This window comes from Piliocolobus tephrosceles, chromosome 18 (genome assembly GCF_002776525.5).
Source record: "Piliocolobus tephrosceles isolate RC106 chromosome 18, ASM277652v3, whole genome shotgun sequence".
Lineage (NCBI taxonomy): Eukaryota > Metazoa > Chordata > Mammalia > Primates > Cercopithecidae > Piliocolobus > Piliocolobus tephrosceles.
The window spans coordinates 73,110,300-73,133,154 of NC_045451.1; the positions used below are offsets into that span (position 1 = coordinate 73,110,300).

At 41.5% G+C, this 22,855-nt stretch overlaps 1 protein-coding gene and 1 pseudogene across 2 annotated transcripts in view; one reads left to right on the forward strand and one right to left on the reverse strand.

Moving 5' to 3' along the window:
* The window catches only part of SEH1L (SEH1 like nucleoporin), a 36,342-nt gene extending 16,159 nt beyond the window's left edge, over positions 1-20,183 (forward strand). Inside the window, exons 4-9 of one of the 2 annotated variants that reach the window (XM_023228362.2) lie at positions 849-1,060; positions 5,463-5,561; positions 13,629-13,769; positions 15,187-15,344; positions 16,676-16,826; positions 17,880-20,183. In XM_023228362.2, coding sequence (XP_023084130.1) covers positions 849-1,060; positions 5,463-5,561; positions 13,629-13,769; positions 15,187-15,344; positions 16,676-16,826; positions 17,880-17,892 — 774 coding nt within the window. In that variant the 3' untranslated portion in view covers positions 17,893-20,183. The remainder of the gene's footprint in view (positions 1-848; positions 1,061-5,462; positions 5,562-13,628; positions 13,770-15,186; positions 15,345-16,675; positions 16,827-17,879) is intronic. The other variant, XM_026455980.1, reaches the window with a different exon arrangement.
* LOC111553513 lies at positions 12,116-12,621 on the reverse strand (annotated as a pseudogene).
* Positions 20,184-22,855: the final 2,672 nt, after the last annotated feature.

Sequence of the window (22,855 nt, forward strand, 5' to 3'; positions counted from 1 at the left end):
TGGTACTGTATTCCAGCCTCGGTGACAGAGCAAGACCCTGTCCCTAAGAAAAAAGAAAAAGTAATAGTGGTCCAACTGCGATTAACAGAAAATTACTCTTGAGAGAAGAAATTGCATGCCTTCCTTAGTGTTTTTATTTTTTTGTTTGTTTGTTTGTTTTTTGAGACAGGGTCTTGCTCTGTCACCCAGGCTGGAGTACAGTGGTGCGATCTTGGCTCATTGCACCTTCTGCCCCACTGGCTCAAGCAGTCCACCCACCTCATTCTCCCAAATAGTTGGGGCCACAGGCGTGCACCACCACACCTGGCTATTTTTTTTTTTTTTTTAGTTTTTAGTAGAGATGGTGTCTTGCCATGTTGCCCAGGCTGGTCTTGAACTCCTGAGCTTAAGCAATCTGCCTGCCTCGGTTTCCCAAAGTTTTGGGATTACAGGTGTGAGCCATCATGCTCAACTCATTTGCTGTTAAAGGATCTAATGCCTGCAGCATGCTTTGTATGACAAAACTACTTGTCTGAAAATTCTAACATTTTCTTTTTTTTTTTTGTGACCAGTCTGCTTAAGAGAGATTACTTATATAATAAAGGTAGGCTTTTGGAGGTAGACTTTTTTTTTTTTCATTAAAGGGAGTAATTCATTATAGCTAGCTAATTTGTTAGTGATTCCCAGCTATATATGTGGTATTTTGCCATGTACTTGTAGGAAATTGTGGCCCAGACACATATCCAAGCTTGTGTACCTAGTGAATGACAGAGGAGTTTCCGTGTGATTCCAGAGTCTGTGTGTCTTTCCCGCTCTACCATGCTTACTTTTTGTATAGAATTTAAATTGTTAATTTTTTTTTTTTTTAGGTTAAAAGGACAACTCTGGTGGATAGCAGAACATCTGTTACTGATGTGAAGTTTGCTCCCAAGCATATGGGTCTTATGTTAGCAACCTGTTCGGCAGATGGTATAGTAAGAATATATGAGGCACCCGATGTTATGAATCTCAGCCAGTGGTCTTTGCAGCATGAGATCTCATGTAAGCTAAGCTGTAGTTGTATTTCTTGGAACCCTTCAAGGTAAGTTTACATGTTAAACCTCTGATAACATCCTAGTAAAATAAACTAGTAATTTTTTGTGTGTGTGTGAGACAGCTTCTCCCTCTGTCGCCCAGGCTGGAGTGCAGTGGCGCAGTCTCGGCTCACTGCAAGCTCTGCCTCCCGCGTTCTTGCCGTTCTCCTGCCTCAGCCTCCTGAGCAGCTGGGACTACAGGCGCTGCCACCACGCCTGGCTAATTTTTTGTATTTTTAGTAGAGACGGGGTTTCACCCTGTTAGCCAGGATGGTCTCGATCTCCTGACCTTGTGATCTGCCCTCCTTGGCCTCCCAAAGTGCTGGGATTACAGGCGTGAGCCACCATGCTCAGCCCATAAACTAGCAATTTTTAAGGTAACAATTTGATAATTTATTCTCTCAAAAGTGCTTTTTCTCAAGATATATAGATTATATGTTCTCCGTTTTTCACCCAGGCACGTCACTTGTCCCTGTTTTCACTCAACAGAGGGAACCAGCATTGTCAATATGTTCATGTGAACCTTTTGGATGTTTTCTATGCGTATACAAATAACTAATGAAGTCATAAACACACATATATGCAAACACGCCCAGATGTTTACTAGCACAGGTAGACACAAAACACACAGACATTGAAACCCATTTATTTGATTGATTGATTGATTGGTTGATTGAGACCGTGTTGCTCAGTTGCCCAGGCTGGAGTGCAGTGGCGCCGTCTTGGCTCACTGCAGTCTCCACGTCCTAAGATCAAGCAATTCTCCTGCCTTAGCCTTCTAAGTAGCTAGAATTACAGGCATGTGCCACCACATCCGCCTAATTTTGCATTTTTAGTAGAGACCATGTTTCACCATGTTGGCCAGACTGGTCACCTCAGGTGATCTGCCTACCTCAGCCTCCAAGAGTGCTGGGATTACAGGCATGAGCCACTGCACCCAGCCAGAAACCCTTACATTTTCCTTCCTTGCAAGTAGCTTTTTTCACTTAAAGATACATTGTGGGCATTTTTCCATATATTAATATATCTGGTTCTACCTCATTTCTTTTTAACTGCCATATAGAGCATGATTGCATGTATATTACCATAGTTGCTTTTTATTAAACTATTTTTAAACAATTATAAGAATCACTTGGTAAAGAAAAGAATTGAAATAATCTATGAGAATACAGAAAGAAAGGTAAAGTTCTTTTACCCCCTAAAAACAAATGCTGTTATTAGTTCTGTTTTCAGACTTTAATTCTGGTAGTCACTAGTATATTTTTAAAGGATTTGCTTATACCTCTGGTTCTTGCTATGTTATCTTTTTTTTTCTTTTAATTTTTATTCTGCTATTTTTCCACATGTTCTTGCTATGTTATCATTAAACAATATCCAAACTGATAGGAAAGATGAATAGAGCACATTTATACAAGTTTCCACATCCCAAGGTATGACTTGATAGATATCTTATTTGTGGTGATGTTGATACTTGAGTTATGTTGGTAATTATTATAATTTCAAATAATATATATCTCTATACATATTTATCAATTTTTAGACTATTTACTCCCCTCTTTTTTTTTTTTGTTTCTTGAGACGGAGTCTTGCCTTGTTGTCCAGGCTGGAGTGCAGTGGCATGATCTGTACTCACTGCAACCTCCACCTCCTGGGTTTAAGTGAGTCTCCTGTGTCAGCCTTCCAAGTAGCTGGGATTACAGGCGCCCGCCACCACACCCAGCTAGTTTTTTTTATATTTTTGGTAGGGACAGGGTTTCTCCATGTTAGTCAGGCAGGTCTTGAACTCCTGACCTCAGGAGATTAAAAATGATTGCCATTCACACAAAAATTCAATGATGGGATAAAATGTATATCTGGAGAACAAAGTGGAGATCTGGGAGATCTGATGGCACTCTTTCTAGATTTCTAGCCCAGTATGATAATATTATTTCATCATTTCAGTGGGGTTTAGGAGGGAGGCAGAGATCCGGGTGATCTGTCTACCCTATTCAGTCAGAAAGCTAGATGGTTTTTCTCACTGTTTAGCTGTGAATCATACTTAGAAAGTGGTTTAAATGTGAATATCTTATATCTGGTTGTACAATTGAGGTAATCCTCAATTCGAGTTGCTGTCTGGACATTTCATGACTGGATTTAAAAATATTTTTAAGGCCGGGCACGGTGGCTCACGCCTGTGATTCCAGCACTTTGGGAGGCTGAGGTGGGCAGATCACCTGAGGTCAGGTGTTCAAGACCAGCCTGGCCAATATGGTGAAACCCTGTCTCTACTAAAAATACAAAAATTAGCTGGATTTGGTGCCACATGCCTGTAATGCTAGCTACTCAAGAGGCTGAGGCAGGAGAATCATTGAACCTGGGAGGTGGAAGTTGCGAAATCGCAACATTGCACTCCAGCCTGGGCAACAAAAGCAAAACTCTGTATCCCCACCCCCTGCCTGCACGCCAAAAAAAAAAAAAAAAAAAACAACAACAAACAAAGAATTTTTAAAATCTTATATTTTTTAACTGGGTGTGGTGGTGCACACCTGTAGTCTCAGCTACTTGGGAGGAGGATTGCTTGAGCCCAGGAGTTCAAGTCCAGCCTGGGCAACGTAGTGAGACTCCAATCTCAATTAAAAAAAAAAGTCTTGGCCGGGCGTGGTGGCTTATGCCTGTAATTCCATCACTTTGGGAGGCCGAGGTGGGCAGATGACGAGGTCAGGAGATCGAGACCATCCTGGCCAATGTGGTGAAACCCCATCTCTACTAAAGATACAAAAATTAGCTGGGTGTGGTGGTGCGTGCCTGTAATCCCAGCCACTCAGGAGGCTGAGGCACGAGAATCACTTGAACCCAGGAGACGGAGGTTGCAGTGAACCGAGATTATGCCACTGCACTCCAGCCTGGCGACAGAGCAAGACTCTGTCTCAAAAAAAAAAAAAAAAAAACCCCACAAAACTTACGCTTTTAGTAATTTAGAGTATGTTACTGTAAGTGTACTTTTGGTCCTCATTCACACTATTAATGTTGTAAAAACAGAACTAAATCTTTGTAGAACACTGAAAAAGGAAGTTTGTGGCCGGGTGTGGTTCACGCCTGTAATCCCAGCTACTCAGGAGGTTGAGGCAGGAGAATCACTTGAACCCAAGAGGTGGAGGTTGCAGTGATCAGAGATCTTGCCCCTGCACTCCAGCCTGGGTAACAGAGGGATGCTCTGTCTCAAAAAAACAGGAAAAATTTACGTCTATTTGAATGGCCAAAAATTATTATCAATAACTTATAATTTTATTTTATTACTGTAGCATTTTGTAGTTTGCCTGGTAATTTTCTTAATTAGATAATTTGATCTAATTACCTGAAGCTTTAGTAATAAAGAACTAAAATTTTTTATCAGTTACCACATTTTGTTTTTAGCTTTAAGAGGTCAGTAGTTCCCAATATTGAGGCTAAAGATTAAGCAAGGGTGCCAGGTTCACAGAGATGTTAATCTGGATGAGGGAGGCAAAGGCAATTATATTAGGCATAGACATTAAAAAGTCATTCAACTGTTAGTTCAGGAGGGCCATTCTTTCATTGCTGGTCTTTTGCTCTTTCAAAATGAGGTTGACCACAGATGAGTCTGGAGGGGGAATGATGTGAGATCCCATGATGTAGGATCATGACTTCTGCAGGGGCAGTCTTTTCCACTTTTCCTGTGTCCATCTGCTGTTTTTTTTTCTGAAAGAGGCTCTCACTCTGTTGCCCAGGGTAGAGTGCAGTGACACAATCATAGCTCACTGCAGCCTCCAACTCCCGGGCTCAAGCCATCTTCTTGTCTCAGCTCCTAAGTAGCTGAGACAAACGGCACACGCCACCACAACAGGCTAATTAAAAAACTTTTTTTTTGTAGAGATAGGGTCTCATGATGTTGTCCAGGCTCTTCTTGAACTTCTGGCCTCAAATGATCCTGTCGTCTCAGCCTCTCAAAATGCCGGGATTAAAGGCATGAGCCACCCTGCCTGAGTGTTTCTTCTTTTTGTCAAAGCACTTAAAATCTTTTTGTCATGAAGTTAGTCACAGTAGGGTAACTTTTTGTTTCATACTTAATGACCAAAAATTTCAGGAGGAAAAATTACTAAGACCTCTTAAGTATGTTTTAAAAAATATGTTGAATGCTTGAAAGCTTTCTTTCAGGCAAAGAGCTCCTTTCTATCTGAGCCGTAAGAACACGCTAAACACAGTTCATAAGGATGGAATCCTCAGTTCCCATGTGTGCCATTCTCAGGTGCACACACTTGCAGTGTGGCCATGTCAGCAGTGTGGCAGAGACCTACATGTCACTAGTAGAGACAGGCTGACTGTAAGCTGGGTGACTGCTTGCCCCCAGTGTGTTCATTCTCTGAAGTGTGTATTTCTTTTGTTACCTGAAATGTTCTTTCTCTCCGTTTCTAGCTCTCGAGCTCATTCCCCCATGATCGCTGTAGGAAGTGATGACAGTAGCCCCAACGCAATGGCCAAGGTTCAGATTTTTGAATATAATGAAAACACCAGGTCAGTCCTGCTTTGGTTTTAATAATCGTTCAGAATTGCATTTCAGTTTTTTAAAATGTTATTTCTTTATTCATTTACAGAGTTGTGTATCATTCGTCATATGTTTGCTGATTTACTATAATATACCAAGTTCTGTGCTAGGCTGTGATAGTACAGGCATGAGTGATAAAGAGGAGAAGGTAGACCAGCCTGGCCAATACAGTGAAACCCGTGTCTACTAAAAATACAAAAAATTAGCCGGGTGTGGTGGCAGGTGCCTGTAATCCCAGCTACTCAGGAGGCTGAGGCAGGCGAATCACTTGCACCTGGGAGGCGGAAGTTGCAGTCAGCTGAGATCGTGCTGTCTACTCAGGAGGCTGAGGCAGGCGAATCACTTGCATCTGGGAGGCAGAAGTTGCAGTCAGCTGAGATCGTGTTATCTACTCAGGAGGCTGAGGCAGGCGAATCACTTGCACCTGGGAGGCGGAAGTTGCGGTGAGCTGAGATCGTGCTATTGCACTCTAGTCTGGGCAACAAAAGCAAAACTCTGCCTCAAAAAAAAAAAAAAAAAAAAGAGGGGAAGGTAATTGATCGCCCAGTACTTACCATCTTGCAGTGAAACAATCATAGTAAAAAACAGTGATGAATTTTATGAAGTGGAAGAATCAGGGTGCTAAAGAGCTTACACCTGGGGAACCTAATCTGGTTTAGGGACTAGGAAGGTTCACCTGGAAGATGACCTGTAGGATGAGCAGAAGCCAGACAGAGGGCAGAAGCAGTCCTGGTGGAGAAAACTGCATGTGGTAAGGCCCGTGAGCAACAGAGAGGGAGTACATTTATACTGTGCTTGGAACATACTGGGCAAAAGTGAGTGTGGAGAGAAATAGGCAAGACTTGTATTTGTAAGAAGTAGTGTCCGGTGTTTCAGTTTTGTCTTACAGGTAATGTGAATAGGGAATAATGGGATCAGATGGATCTTCCATAGATGTGACAGGTGTGTTGGAGGGAAACATGGTGGGTTCAGGGCTTGGATGCTGTGAAGGCAGTCCAGGTGGGGGAGTGCGTGGCTTTGGGATAGTAGTAGCAGTGGCATGGCGGTAAGTGGACAACTTGAGAATATTGAGAAGTGGAATCAATAGGATCTGGTGATTGATTGGATATGAGAATTGAAGGAGAAGGAAGGAAGTGTTAAAATGTTTATTTCTAAGGTTCTGGCCTAAGAGTTCAGTGTGTAATTTCGATGTGTGTAATTTCTTGAGATAAGGAACTCTGGGAACAAGGCAGATTTGGGTAGAGTGTAGCAGCTTGTGAAGGGAAGTTAATTTTGGTCATGCTGAGATACAAGTGTCTGCAAAGCTTCTGAGAGCCAAAAGCATTGTCTCAGAGGTACACTACTCAGTCTTACGGGAGAAGAGAGCACCTGTCACGTGATCAGATGGGTTTCACAGGTACTAGACAAAATTCTTGGGTCTAATAGTCAGATCTTAGGCAGGGCCAGCATTAGAGAAGGAACTAGTTACTCCCGTGGACTCTGCAATTCCAAATGTTACCATCTGAGTTGCCAAGGAGATCTTATACCTTCTGCCTTCCTAGATTTTTGATGTCTGCAGAGAGGCTTGGTCTTCAACAGTGCTGTCCAGTAGAACGTGCTGCAGTGATGGGAAATGGTCTTAGAGATTTTCATGGTTTTTAAAGCTGTGAAAGCTATGAGCCCTATTGATGGCACATTTTATAGAGGCTTCATGAAGTGTTGGGCTTGTTAAGTAAATTTCAACCTCAACTGAGCAGAATGAATATGTAGACATAAGCCCGAAACTTAAAAAGGTGTATCATTGGCCAGGGGAGGTGACTCATGCCTGCAGTCCCAGCACTTACTTTGGGAGGCCGAGGTGGCTGGGTCACTTGAGTCTAGGAATTCAAGACCAGCCTGGACAACATGGTGAAACCCTTTTGTTAAAAAAGTACAAAAACTAGCTGTGGGGATGGTGGCGCATGCCTGTAATTCCAGCTACTTGGGAGGCTGAGGTGGGAGGATCACTTGAGCCTGGCAGGTCGAGGCTGCGGTAGGTCAAAATTGTACCACTTCACGCCAGCAGTGTCAAAAAAAAATCCTAAAACATAGGAAAAGAAAATGTATTTCATAAATAAGATTCGAGTGAAAAGGTAAATAACTTGCAGTTAGTTCTGAAAGAAAATACAGGCAAATAGAAATTACCTAATTTTTTTTTTTTTTTTTTTTTGAGACAGAATCTCACTGTGTCGCCCAGGCTGGAGTGCAGTGGTGCAATCTTGGCTCACTGCAACCTCTGTCTCTCGAGTTCAAGTGATTCTCTGCCTCAGCCTCCTGAGTAGCTGGGACTACAGGCTCCTGCCACCACGCCCAGCTAATTTTTGTGTTTTTAGTAGAGATGGGGTTTCACCATGTTGGCCAGGATGGTCTCAATCTCGTGACCTTGTGATCCGCCCACCTCAGCCTTCCAAAGTGCTGGGATTACAGGTGTGAGCCACCACGCCCGGCCTGTTTATCTTTTTCTAAGTAGTATCACCATTTAGTAGACAGGAGACATTTGCCAAATTAGCCAGTGTTCAATATACTTACTTGTATTTGTGAGTGAAAATACTAAAACAGATCTACCATTGATAGTGATAATAGAAGTGCCATGTGTTTTTATAGGTTATAGGGCGTTTTTATTTGTATTACGAAGTTTGAATCCTCCCCACCACCTTGTAAGTAGGGGAGACAGATTTTCGTTAACACTATTTTACAAGTGAGGAAACCGAGACCAACAGAGTGAACGGCTAGTCTAAGGTCCAGAGTCAGGACCAGAAACAAAGTCTTTTTTGTTCATTCCTTTCATACACACTCTCATTGAGGATCTTATTTGGCCTCTCCTGATAGGAGAAGCTTTAGATAACCTTAATTGTTTTTATTTTTATTTTTTTTTGAGGAGAAGTTTTGCTCTTGTTGCCCAGGCTGCAGTGCAGTGGCACGATCTTGGCTCACCGTAACCTCCGCCTCCCCAGTTCAAGCGATTCTCCTGCTTCAGCCTCCCGAGTAGTTGGGATCACAGGCACGTGCCACCACACCCAGCTAATTTTGTATTTTTAGTAGAGATGGGGTTTCTCCATATTGGTCAGACTGGTCTCGAACTCCCGACCTCAGGTGATCCTCCTGCCTCTGTCTCCCAGAGTGTTGGGATTACAGGCATGAGCCACCGTGCCCGGCCACCTTAATTAATTACAATATATAGCTTGCCTCAGGTAAAAAAAAAAAAAAACTCAACTTTTTCAACATTTCATAAGTAGCAGGGACTGTATTAAGAGCTGAAGGAGCTCACAGCACCTAGGATATGGACGAGGATGGTAACCTGCTAGAGATGGCAGCACGTACCTGCCTGGCAGGGCAAGAAGTGTCAGGTGGGAGCTGATGATGTTTGAGCATTAGTCTTGAAAGACAGAGGGTGTTCTGCAGGCAGAGAGGAGGCAGGAACAAAGACAAGGGCACGGGGTTGGGCCTGGTGAGGTGGTGGCTGGGGAGGCTGAGGCAGGGGAGGGGCAGGCCAGCAGGGCAGGCAGATTTTGGAGAGTGCTGCTTGCCAAGTCTGGTCTCCATCCTGGCAGCATTTGGACTTTCGCAAGGTCCAGTAGAGTTACAAGGTTGTATTTACCTTTTAGGGAGATGCCTTTGGCAGCTGTGTGGACGGGGAGCAGGGACTCAGGGATGAATGCAGTAGTCCACGGTGGTGTGGAATGTGGACATGCACTGTGGCGTGGGATGAAGAGGGACCAGGGAGACTTGTCTAGGAGGCACCAGCCGTAGGTCACGTGAGTCTTGGTTTCTGACCTGGCTGATGGTGGTGCCACTCGTTGAGATGGGGGTGAATGTGGTCAGCACGGTTTATTTCAGACATACGTTTGAGGTGCTTGTGGACATCCAGGTTGGAATGTGTAAAGGCAGATGGGTAGAGTAGCTGAGATCAGTTGTCTGTTGCTGCACGACAGCATTATCACTCAGTGGCCGAAACAGTACAGATTCGGTATTTCGGTGTCTGTGCGTCAGGAGTCAGGCCAGACTGGGAAAGACTCCACTTCGGCGCTCACCTGGTCGTTGGCAGCACTTGTGTTCCTGCCACAAGACCCTCCATTGTGTGCTCACAGCATGGCAGCTGCTTCTGCAAGGCCTGAAAGCGGGAGAGTCTTCTCGTAAGGCAGGTGTCACAGGCTTGTGCCTTGCAGTCACACAAGTGTTGTCCCACCACCTTGCCACGTTCCTTCCCCTGGGTGGAACACAAACCGTGGGCCCCACTCACACTCATGGAGAGGAGCCTTTACGAGGCCGTGACCACCAGGAGGTGCGGGTCTTGGGGGCTCTTAGAATCTCGCTGCCACAGTCCTGGTGTAACTCCCACTTTATGGAGAACTTCTTGCTGAAGGTCAAGTTACAGCCTGGATTCAAATACGTTCTGGCTGCAGCATGTGTGCTCTTAGCTCCCTCTGTCCTATTTCTGGCCTTTGGTAGAAGGTCCTGAATTGCAGGGGATAGATTTAGGAATGACTGGTTTATAGGTACTGAAACCGTGAGTGTAGAAACTTCAGTGTCTGTGTGAATCATCTGGGGATCTTGTTAACATGCATATTCTGGCCGGGCGCGGTGGCTCACGCCTGTAGTCCCAGCACTTTGGGAGGCCGGGGCAGGTGGATCATGAGGTCAGGAGATCGAGACCATCCTGGCTAACATGGTGAAACCCTGTCTCTACTAAAAAATAGAAAAAAAAAAATTAGCCGGGCGTGATGGCGGGCGCCTGTAGTCCCAGCTACTCGAGAGGCTGAGGCAGGAGAATAGCGTGGACCCGGGAGGTGGAGCTTGCAGTGAGCTGAGATCACGCCACTGCACTCCAGCCTGGGTGACAGAGTGAGACTCCGTCTTAAAAAAGAAAAAAAAAAAGCACATTCTGATTGTATAGGCCCCGGGAAGGGGCTGAGATTCTGGATTTCCCAGAAGTTTCCAGGCCACAGCAGACCACACAGTAGAAGCCAGGATGTGGATGAGATTGCTTAGGGTGATTGGATGGGTGAGAAAGGTCAAGGAGAGAACCTTGAGGTGTGTACCAGCTTGGTAGATCGTTTAGGAAGAATGTTGGGGTGGAAAGAAGGTCAAGCACACAACCCTGGAAGCGCCACTGTTTTAGAAGCAGGTAGTGGAAAGGTGGGATGGGGAGATCCGTCCGCCCAGTCTCCTACACTCAGGGTAACGTGCTGCAGTTCTGTCCAGGATATGCAACCTTAGAAGAACCTCGTAGAAAACTCTGATCTACCACTGCCTTCATTATCCTCTTATTCTGTGTTTATATGTGAAGAAATGGAATTGCAAAGATGAAATAGCCTTTGCATAGTTTCCTTTTATTATCACTTAACTCAATTCCTGCTGGGCACAGTGGCTCACGCCTGTAATCCCAGCACTTTGGGAGGCAGAGGCGGGTGGATCACCTGAGGTCAGGAGTTCGAGACCAGCCTGATCAACATGGTGAAACCTCGTCTCTACTAAAAATACAAAATTAGCCGGGCGTGGTGGTGCACACGTGTAATCCCAGCTACTCAGGTGGCTGAGGCAGGAGAATCACTTGAACCCAGGAAGCGGAGGTTTCAGTGAGCCCAGATCGCACCATTGCACTCCAGCACAAGAGCGAAACTCTGTCTCAAAAAAAAAAAACGGAAAACTGAAAAAACCTCTGTTCCTGTTACCAGCTTTACTTTTTTATTTACACTCAAATACTTAGGCAATGCGTTACTCTTTTCCTAAGAAAGATGTCAGTGGCTAATAAATCAAGACCTTATTTTTTGTTTTTAAATGAGTATTTTAATTCAGTTTCAAAAAATGGTACATGACTTTGATGAGAAAGTGTAAAATTAAGAGGCTGTTCTGGAAATCCAAGAAAAAGAAATAACCATTAATATGTTCAGTGATAATTTTCTGGATTTTCTTCTTGTGTCAAAAGCTATATATTTTCTCCTCAAAAGCAGCTGCTCCAAGAACTAACTAGCCCTCTTTATCTCCCTCTAGCTGGGACAGACTAATTCCCCTCCCCTCACTTCTCTTCTTTCAATAACACTGCGTAGATGTTAATGGCGTGGGCTCTCACCAAAGAACAGGATTGTCCTTTAAGCCAGCAGCCCACAGGCAGTGGCACCCAAAGCCTCAGCCCCAGTCCCCAGGGCAGAAGCCACAGAGCTGTCATTGTTTCCACTGTTTCAGGAAGAAGGAGCCAAAAGCTGACCCTCAGCATGAATCAGAGCCCAATATGGAGAGAGAATAACTGCTTCTAGGCCGAGAGTAGGCAAGCTGTGGGCAAAAAAGGGGAGTTTTTGCAGCCACCCCATTTTTAGAAACAAGAGGAAAACTAGACCGTTTTCCACGATTATAATCTACAAGGTAGTCTGCTGCTCCGAGGGGATCTGAAAATGCAAAAGGATCTAAACAAATAAGGAGAACTTTTCCCAGGCTGGAGATAGGAATGACAAACAGAAAGATAGGTGAATGTAATGTGTAGGAAGATGATGCTGGGAACCTCCGTTCTTCACATGGCTGCCAGCCCCATAGAGGACATCACGGTAAGAACCAGGACAACCGCTCCGGACTGGTGTACATGGGGAATCTTGAGGCCTTTTCCTAGGTCCCACATCAAGTGTCGGATCCCATTCCATGTGTGATACGTGAGAGGGAAGACGAGTGCAAACTTAGCTGTGTGGATCAGTGCTGGCCCCAGACACAGGGACTTCACGAGTTCCACATAAGACTCAGAGTTCCCAGGGAGTAGCAGGGCCGACATGCCAAAAAGACCCCTGCACTCAAAGCAATACCAGTGCCAGGCGGCAGATGGACATCACCATGGGAAGAGACCAACTGTAGATAGTGATGTGGGGAGACACAGGACGGTTTGAACCTATGTTCTTATTCCAGAACCGCTCTTATCTCTTCTTTTGCTGTGGCCCCCAAGGGAACAGCATTTCTGATACAGAGCTGAGGGCCAAAGTGGGCTCGGAGGTAATGACAACCGACATGTCTCAGCAAGAGTGCAGCCATCTTGGGTTCCTTTTTTTTTTTTTTTTTTTTGCCTTGGACCCCAACTGTGTTGCCCAGGCTGGAGTGCAGTGGTGTAATCTCAGCTCTCTGCAATTTCTGCCTCCTGGGCTCAAGCCATCCTGCCACCTCAGCCTCCTGAGGCTGACTCTTTCTTTCCATGAAAGAGTCACTGAATATCGTTTATGTGCTGGGATCACTCCAGGTCTTGGCGAGGTGAGTAGCTGGGACTACAGGTGTGCACCACCATGCCCAGCTATTTTTGTATTTTTTGTAGAGATGGGGTCTTGCTGTGTTGCCCAGGCTGGTCTTGAACTACTGGGTTCAAGCATTTCTTCCACTTCATCCTCCTAAAATGCTGGGATTACAGGTGTGAGCCACTGTGGCCAGCCAAGACCTTATTCTAGTTAAATTTTTATTAAACTATTTCAAGCTCAATGTACTTTATAAAAGGAGGAAACATGGGAGGTTGTATTAATTTCCTAGGGCTACCATAACAAATTACCACAAATTAGGTGTCTTCACACAGGAATGTATTTCCTCAGTTCTGGAGGCCGGAAGTCTGAAATCAAGGTGTTGGCGGGGCTGTGCTTCCTCTAGAATCCTTCCTGGTCTAGTCCGGTCCTGCTGGCTCCGGGAGTTCTTTGCCTGGTGGCAGCGTAACTCCAGTCTCTGCCTCTGTGTTCACATGGCCGCCTCCTCTGTGTCTTCATGTCTCTCTTCTTTTTTAAGGATACTTACTGCACATGGGATTTAGGACCCACCCTAAATCTCGGATGTCATTTTGAGGTCCTTAATTACGTTTTCAAAGACTTTTTTTTGAATAAGGTCACATTCACAGGTTCTGGGGGTCAGGACTTGGACGTATTCTTTTGGGGGCCACTATGGAGCAAACTGCAGAGGTGAGCACGACGTGATTGTGAGCAGTATGGAAAAGGTGAGATGCAGTGATGTGTGCGTTTTTGTACCTTTTATTTCTAAAATGTTTACATTGTTTGTTTTTCCATTAGGAAATATGCAAAAGCTGAAACTCTTATGACGGTCACTGATCCTGTTCATGATACTGCGTTCGCTCCAAACTTGGGGAGATCTTTCCATATTCTAGCAATAGCAACCAAAGATGTGAGGATTTTTACATTAAAACCTGTGAGGTGAGTTTTCGAAGCCTGAATTTGAAAATACTCTTGCCTCCTGATTACCTTTGTTTGTGGAGGAGAGAGTGGAGGTAACTATGATTTGGTTTATATTCCTGCTCTGGAAGTTTTACTTAAAAATGTAAACTCTGAAACATTTTTTTAAAATGGTCTTTTACAGTTACTTTTAAATTAATGTCATTTTTGAAGAATGAATTATTTAATGAACATTTTATATATAAATATATGTCTTTTTGGAAAGGGGAATTGAGTAAGGAGTACATTTATATTCTCTTAATTGTGCTTTATTTAGGCTAATACTAACAATTCTCTGAATATAATTGATATTCTATAACTATTTAATGACAAGTGGCAGTCTATTTAGGGAAAACTAAATTAGTATTGATACAGTCTTGTGAATAACATATTTAACTTTAATTTTGAATTGTGAATTTCAGTTCTTTTCTTTCTGTTCTTTCATTCTTTCCTACTTGCTGCCCTGCCTTTTTTTTTTTTTTTTTTTTTTGAGGCAAGGTCTTGCTTCATGGCCCAGGCTGGAGGGCAGTGACTTGATCTTGGCTCACTGCAACCTCTATCTGCCAGGTTCAAGCAATTCTTGTGCCTCAGCCTCCTGAGTAGGTGGGACTATATAGGTGCCCACCACCACGCCTGGCTAATTTTTTATTTTGCATTTTTAGTAGGGGCGGGGTTTCGCCATGTTGGCCAGGCTGATCTTGAACTCCTGGCCTCAAGTGATCTGTCCCTCTTGGCCTCCCAAAGTGCTGGGATTACAGGTGTGAGGCACTGCAACTGGCCTTGCCCTGCCTTTTTAAATTAATTATTGTCATCTGTTTTATTCCTCAGCCTTGTGTGGGAGAATAAAATCATCCTGTTTTGTTGTTTCTTTCTTCCATGAAAGAGTCACTGAATATCGTTTATGTGCTGGGATCACTCCAGGTCTTGGCGAGTTAAATGGAAATGACGTTGGCCCAGCTCAAGGGCCAAGGGGTGTGGTTTATGCAGATGAGTACATTATTATAAAGTGATGTGGTGAGACCACTCGTATTTAGAATTTTATATGTGTGTGTGTATGTGTGTGTGTGTGTGTGCGCGTGTGTGTGTGCGCGCGTGTGTATGTGTGTGTATGTGTGTGTGCGTGTATGTGTGTGTGCGTGTATGTGCGTGTGTGTGTGTGCGTGTGTGTATGTGTGTGTATGTGTGTGCGTGTGTATGTGTGTGTGCGTGTGTGTGTATGTGTATGTGCGTATGTGTGCGTATGTGTGTATGTATGTGTGTGTGTATGTGTGTGTGTGTATGTGTGTATGTGTATGTGTGTGTGTATGTGTGCGTGTGTGTATGTGTGCGTGTGTGTGTGTGTGTGTGTGTATTTTAAAACTTTGCTTAGAATGCTTCAGAAAATGTTTTTTATTAACAGGAAAGAGCTGACCTCCTCTGGTGGGCCAACGAAGTTTGAAATCCATATAGTGGCTCAGTTTGATAATCACAATTCTCAGGTCTGGAGAGTGAGCTGGAACATAACAGGGACAGTGCTGGCGTCTTCGGGAGATGATGGCTGTGTAAGACTGTGGAAAGGTAAGATTTCAGTGGAGGGGTAACTGTTGGTTTATATTCCTGCTCTGGAGTTTTTACTTAAAAATGTAACAGTTACTTTTACTGTCATATTTATGTTATTTCGAACATCAGTTTAGTTCATAGCAGTTAATCACTGAATTGTTTTTCAAGTTATATGGAACAGAGCAACTTTTAAAACTAAAGTAATTACAACAGAATATGCAGTATCTCCAATAAAAAGATATCAGTTGTCATATATGTGCCTTACATGACTGCTCTACAAACTCAGGCTAGGACTATAGTCGCTCTTATTTTATCAAATAAATTACCTTAGACAATCAGTCCTTAATAGGAGAAAATTCAGTATCTTCTCTGCTTTGTCTGTGCAGCTTGCAAAAGTTAAGAGCCTTGGGGCCCTGATTGTAACTTTTTTATAAGTGCCAGGGTGAGTGAGAAGGTGTGGACAGCTGACACTGACTGTGGTCTCTGTAGCCTGGTTCTGCACTTCTCTTTGGATGATTATCTGTTGGGCAGAGATTTCTGTGATTTGTGCATCACCATAATGAATGGTGTCCCATACTTAGCATTTAAAATTATAGCTGTCTTAGTTTATTTACCCTTTAGCAGTTATTGTTTCCCAAAGTGCAGTTTGGGTAAGCTTGAGGGCCTCCCATGTTCGATTTTGGGCTTTGGCAAAACCAGCTCAGACCTTCCTTTCTTCAGTGTAATTTGATTTCAAGGGCTTTGCTGTCATTTTCTGCCTCTGGGCTTCAGTCAGGACCACCTTGCCACGCTCACCAGCAGGCTGCTCAAGTTGATTTTCTTGGGCTCATTGTCTTCAGAGACCAATTTTGCATTCAAACTAATAAGGCCATTTTGGATAAGCCACTCAATCTCCAAAGGTTTTGTTACCTACATCCATTTCAGAAGACATTAGGTACTCATATAACTTATACTTGCATAATTAAGAAGACAACTTTATTACCTTATATATATATGTAAGTGAAATTCATAATAATGAAGACTTTAATATTATAATGGAGATTTTAGTATTAATTTCATAATGTGATAATATGGTAGCTCAGAAAATTGTCTCTGCTAGTATCTGTAACATGGGTGGTGAAAGCTTTATATTTTTAAAGTTACTGATACTTTGAAAACTTTAAAAAATTTGTTAAAACTAAGATAATGTGTCTTTCACTTAAAAAGTGTCTTTAATGTTGATCCTGAAAGAAATGTAGCCCCTAGCCTCTCCCTCACTTCTTTAATTGTAATTGAAGGACATGGGTACAGATCTGTGCCCTAGGCATTGGTATTAATCACGTTAATGTATTCGATTATTTTCCTTTCAGCTAATTATATGGACAATTGGAAGTGTACTGGTATTTTGAAAGGTAATGGGAGCCCAGTCAATGGGAGTTCTCAGCAGGGAAGCTCAAATCCTTCCCTAGGTTCAAATATTCCAAGTCTTCAGAATGCATTAAATGGATCTTCTGCTGGCAGGTAGGCTGTTTCATGGGAAAACTGGAAATTCTCTTTGTTTTAAATCATTCTGGTAGCTATACTTAAGGTGGATTTTTCCTGGATTATAAGATGGAGTGGAAATGTTCACATGTGATTATATTAGCATTTAAGGATTCATTTCTTTAGCTCTGTATTTGGCTTACTTGGTCATAGTATTTGCAGTAGGTTATGAGGTCATTACATCATATTCTGAAGCTTTAGTGGTCTGTGGGTAGAAGTGTTACAGGTTTAAGATTCAACTTCATTTCTGCAACAGTGAGAGGAAGATTATCTGGTTTAATAGTGAGGGTTTTAGTCTAAATGAACATTAGTGTTTTTTACTGCTTGTAGTGTGTGTGGTCTTTGCATTAGGTCAAACTGAAATTTTAAATAAAATACATTTATTAAGGCTTTTTAGAAGAGAGTACATTAAATTATTTGGCTTTTGTGTTTAAAGTTTAATGGAAATAAGAGGAAATAATGAAACCTGAGATTGATTTTTAGAATATTTAGCATACGTTACATTCTTGTGTATCATAATAAGGAATATTTGATGTCATCTAAAGAGTCATCCTTTTGTTTTCATGTTCAAATTTTAAATATGTGAATTTGTAAGATAAAATTATTTTAATATGTCTTTGTGAATAATTTGGAATAGAATTCAGGAAACGTCAAAACACAGCCTAATGGACTGTCCTGTGGTTATCCTGTTGTTATCCTAAATAAAAGAAGAAAATTGTATTTAAAATTTCAACTATTTTTATATTGTTATGTTTTTTAAAGAAGTCCTGCTTTTGATTTCGAGGTTTTAAGTATGTGCATCAAAACAATTTCAGGTTACCGTGGAAGATACCAGATTATAAAGATTATTTCATGAAACAAATAATATTAGAGTTGATTTTTTAAGGCTGGTTCTTGGTCACTGCCTGTACTGCATATTTTCTTTAGTAAATAGCTTCTGTTTTTTTATCTGTATTCTTATTGTGCCATTAACCATCTGTGTTAGATCTGTGATGCATTTCCCTTTTCCATTTGTATTATGTCCTTTAACAGAAAGCACAGCTGAGTACAAGCTAACTGGAGTAACTTTGCTGTTTTGCTGCTTGTTGCATGCACACAGGAATGGAAAGCAAGCTCCTTTTCCCCTTCCCCAGCGCCGTTTGACCTCTCCCAAGATACACCAGCAGCCTGCTTACTACTAAACGCAATCCAAAAGGCCTTTAAAAATACAGTGTATTTTTTTTGTACTAGTCAGTTTATTGACACTGTTTGAAACTTTTGAAATATAAATGGAGAGGCTTTCTGTTGAGACATTGTCACCAAAACAATTTTTTGAAATATTCCTGAAACTAATTTGGGTTTCAAGATTAAAAGGGTTGTTACCATTCTTATCTAAGTAGTTGGGAGGAGGGGAAATATTACTTTATTTCATTTGGAAAATATAGACATATTTCTTTTGCTTTCGTAAAACAGCTTAAAATGATGAACTTTTATAATTTTAATTTGAAGATTGAATAAATATTTTTTATAAAGATTGTTTTGAGTGATTTACTTTTTGTAGAATTGTTTTATACATGATATTCAGTACAACTCTGTCATTTCCTTGTAGTATTTAAAGAATATTAGTAAAGGAGTGAATTAGTAAAGTAGTAATACTAAAAGGAAAGGAACTTGACTGTACAGTTGTAGCCAGGTTAAGCATTTGGTATTGTTTCATTTACAATTTGGAAGTAAGACGGAAACACTTTTTTATAAGTTTTTAATTCATAGTCACTAAAGAGATAAATGTTTCTTATATACATTTGTATATTTTTATGGTGTTATTTATTTCATGGCTTAGTTTTCCTTCAAATCAAAATTTGGACACACACTATTAAGAGAAGCCATTAAAATTTTTTTTTTTTACTAAAATTGTGCATGTAAATTAATGTCAGCATTCCATGCCTCAAGATTTTCTTAATTTACTTGGCTGTTTAAATTAGTTCATATCCTGTAAAGCTCTGACCTTGATAACAAAGCTATAAATATTTAAGCTTGCTAAAATGTGTAAGTATCACTGGTAAGTTACAAAATGGAAGAAGAGTAACAGTAGGGCACAGTCATTCTGTGAGTCCTTTCACTTATCAAAATTTAGTAGCTATTCTAAGGCTTCTGCAGAAAAATAAGTGTTCAATGTTTGTAGTTCTTCAAACGCATGTTGCAGTAGCCAGCCATACTGTGTGTGTTCCCAGTATCATGTATGCACTAAAAAAAATGTGTGCTTGCTGCTGTTGTGAGTGAACCATTGCTTAAGAGAAAAAACTTACTAGATTTGTAAATGTACAGAATAGCATCAGATATTTCTGAGAGATTAGAAAATGTTTTGAATTTATAAAATTAATGTTTTTCTTTGTAACATACTGATTTTTTTTGACATTTTAAGTTTAACAGATTGTATTCCTTTCAAGTTTCTATACTTGCTTAAGCAATCTTGATTTGAGTAAGGGTCTTGATTTGTGCTATTATGTTCCGTTAGTTTTGGCATGAATATACTAAAGCTTTTTTTTTTTTTTTTTTCTAGCATGTGTTTTCTCCTCTTTGGTTTTTTTTTTTTTTTCTTCTTTTTTCTTTTTTTTTTTTGTTTTTTTTTTTTTTTCCTGTTTTTGTTTTGTTTGGTGTTTTGTTCCTGTCTTCATTGTTTCAGGTATTTCTTTCCCCCTCTGGATTCCCCACGGGCTGGATCGAGATGGTCCAGTTATGCCCAGCTCCTTCCTCCTCCTCCTCCTCCTCTGGTAGAGCACTCTTGCGATGCTGACACTGCCAACCTCCAGTATCCTCACCCTCGCAGACGATATCTCTCTCAGCCTCTTAATCCCTTACCTGAGAATGAAGGGGTTTAAAACACTGATTTAACATTGAAAGGCCTTATTCAAGTGCTTGTAAATGCTTTCATTTCTGGCTGCTTTTTGTTTTTCTTCACTTTCTTTCAGAAGATTTTTCTAACTTAGGGTCTGTCTTGCATGTATTACAACTGGAATACGGTGTTTCGAACCTAAATCTGTTTGTGCGTCTCCATCAAAGGAATGTTTGCTTCACTGGGTGATAACCTTTGATGAAATGAGACATGTCCAAGTAACGTTAACTGTGAAGTTACACACAGTAGCTGATTTCAAAGTGCCTGTTTTGTAAATTTTATTTTGAACTGTTACCATAGTCTTAAGTTGTTTATGCTTTATCAGACTGGCTAATGTGAAAGCATATTCTTATGAAGTTTATTCTGTCTTTGATACCTTAGAAAATGGATTTCATTTTACAGGCTAATGTTGCAACTGACTAGTATGTAAAATAAATCATTCCTGTGTATAAAGCAGCAAAACCCAATGTGGACTTTTGGTCTTTCTTTTTTTTTTTTTTTTTTTTTTTAAAGGAAATTGCTTTTTACTACTTGGAATTACTGTTTAAAGCTTTTGTAATTATTATCCAAGTAGGTTGTGTAATAAAATATATTTTAAAATACACAAATCTCTTGCCTTACAAAAACAGAATGTATTTTATTTAAGATACTTGCTAAGGCTTACTCTCCTTTCACTATCTCACAAAAAACCCAAACAAACAAAAATTAGGAGATGTGAGCAAAAATATTACATTTATTTAAAAGGTAGAAAGTCAGTATGTAGGCTTAACATTTAGAATGTACAGATGTTGACTTTCAACCTAGTCAGTCAACATTAGAATATTTTCTAAAATACTTTAAGATGAGAATGTACTTGATAGAAATTGTGGTAAAATGGTTAAAACTAGTAATATGCTTGTTGGTTCAGTTCTGTCAGGAATTGTCAAGGGTTTAATCTCTTATCAGGGCTAGAGAGAGGTGTTCTGAACAGTATTTCATGTGTTTTATCAGGTAATCACATAGGTCACATACTGGTTATAACTCTCCTAATTTTCAAAGACGCCTTTCCTTGAATACTGTCATGTCTCTAGTACTTCTTAATATGCAAAGGATTAAGAGCTATTCGTTTTATTTTATTTTTTTATTTTTTAAGACCGGGTCTCATGCTGTTGCCCAGGCTAGAGTGTAGTGGCATGATCATGGCTCACTGCAGCCTTGAACTCCTGGACTCAAGCGATCCCCCGACCTCAGTCTCTTGAGTAGCTCGGACCGTAGGTGCATGCCACCATGCCCTGGCTATTTTTTTTTAAATTTTTCGTAGTGAGGGGTCTCACTTTTTGCCCAGGCTGGTCTCAAACTCCTAGGCTCAATCCGTCATCCCACCTTGGCCTCCCAAAGTGCTGGGATTTAGGCGTGAGCCACCTCACCTAGCCTATTCATTTTAGTTTAAGGAACATTGGAGTTTTATTGTCTAATCAAAGTGTTTTGTCTCTAAAGTTAGCATTTCTATGTAAATATCTCTTTCAGATAATTCTCAAAGGTCTTCCTCTGGTTAATTGACTTGCTAGGCTTGTAGCCTTATGGAGGATCAAACAAGAAATCTTAATGCTGAATCTAACTTAGAATGAGAAGGCATGTCTTTGAGCTTGCAGTCATAGAGGTACCTGGGGTAAGAATGGGATAATGAAATTGAGACCATTCTCCAATTTAATGTAGTGAATCCTGAGCATCTACCATGTGCAAGATACTGTATGTAAAAAAATAGAAAGGTAGTGTGCACACAAACTTACACTCGTGGGAGAAGGCATTTCTAGAATTTACAAAAGGTAACGGGTTCGGCTTTGTAATAATGGTAGAAATTGTATAGTAGGCATAAAAGAGACAAGTTATTTGAGCTGGCAGAATTTGGAAGGGATGTCTGATTTCAATAGGTCAAAGAGGGTAGGGGTATGTTTACAGAACAGGATGTAAGTAACAGTCTGGTTCATTTAGGGAACTAGTGGGACGTTAATCTGGAATCATACCTTGTGGTTACATGGGAGAAGGTTTTGAGTATTGGTGGCCGAGGCATACCACTTTAAGCAGTTGGTAAAAGGGGAGCTGAGAGATCTGAACTTAAAACTGGATAGGCCTCATTTCTAATTCCCTGGGAGGCACCCTGGTCATGGGGCCTCTGTGGACTCTACTCAGTGTCTAAGAGGTTTGGAAATCACGGTGGGAGTTCTGTTCCTCCTTTCCGGTCGGCACGTGAGGTGAGATACTGAGGTATAAGATAATAGCTAATGTTTGCTGAGTATTGCCATGAGCCAGTACTTTTCTAGATACCTTACAGGAGTAGCTTTAAATTCTCACAGCAAGCCTCTGAGGCAAATGCTTTATCCCCTTTTTACAGACAAGGATACCAGCCGGTTAAAGCTACTTGCCCAAGGCTGCACAGTTTGGAAGAGGGAGGTAGAGCCAGGATTCCGATCCAGGCAGCCTGGCGTCAGAGTCCAGGCTGTCTTGCTGCCGAGACTCTGAATCAGAGATCTCTGTCAATAGAGTCCTATCAGGTTGCTGAGTGTTGTGCAGAGTGCCTTGGTGACTTGAGGATATTTATGGAGGAAGGACATTTGTTAACAAGGATTTGGTGTGAGTGACAGTCTGGAACATGTAGACATGTTTAAGCAGTTCACCTCCAATGTGTGACCGCTTTGTAGAAAGAGGTTAAGATACTCTGAGAAAGAATGTGGCTCATTACACTCCAATATACCCTTTCAGCTCTAGGGCTAAGCATTTGGCTTACTTTTTTGGATTCAGAAAATCTTGAGATTTTCTGCATTCATCTTTGCTCATCGAGTGTGGACAAAGGTAGAATAAAGGTAATTACTCTTTGCAAATACCAAGGCTGCAGGGTTCCAAGAAGAGGTGTAAAGAACTGTGGAGATAATCTCTGAGTTTGACAATTAGGAGTCTATTCCTGGTAAATGTTAAAGTTTTCAGGACCCAGCTAGACACCATGAAATGCGTCAAAATAAGATGTAAAAAGTGGAAGCCTGGCTTCCTCTATGGAAAAAAAGTGGAGACCATTAAGGGAAGAAGCCAAGAATGGTCATTAGGTGATGAAACAGAATCAAGGAAGGGGTGTGTGTGGTGTGTGGGTGTATTTGTGTGTGGG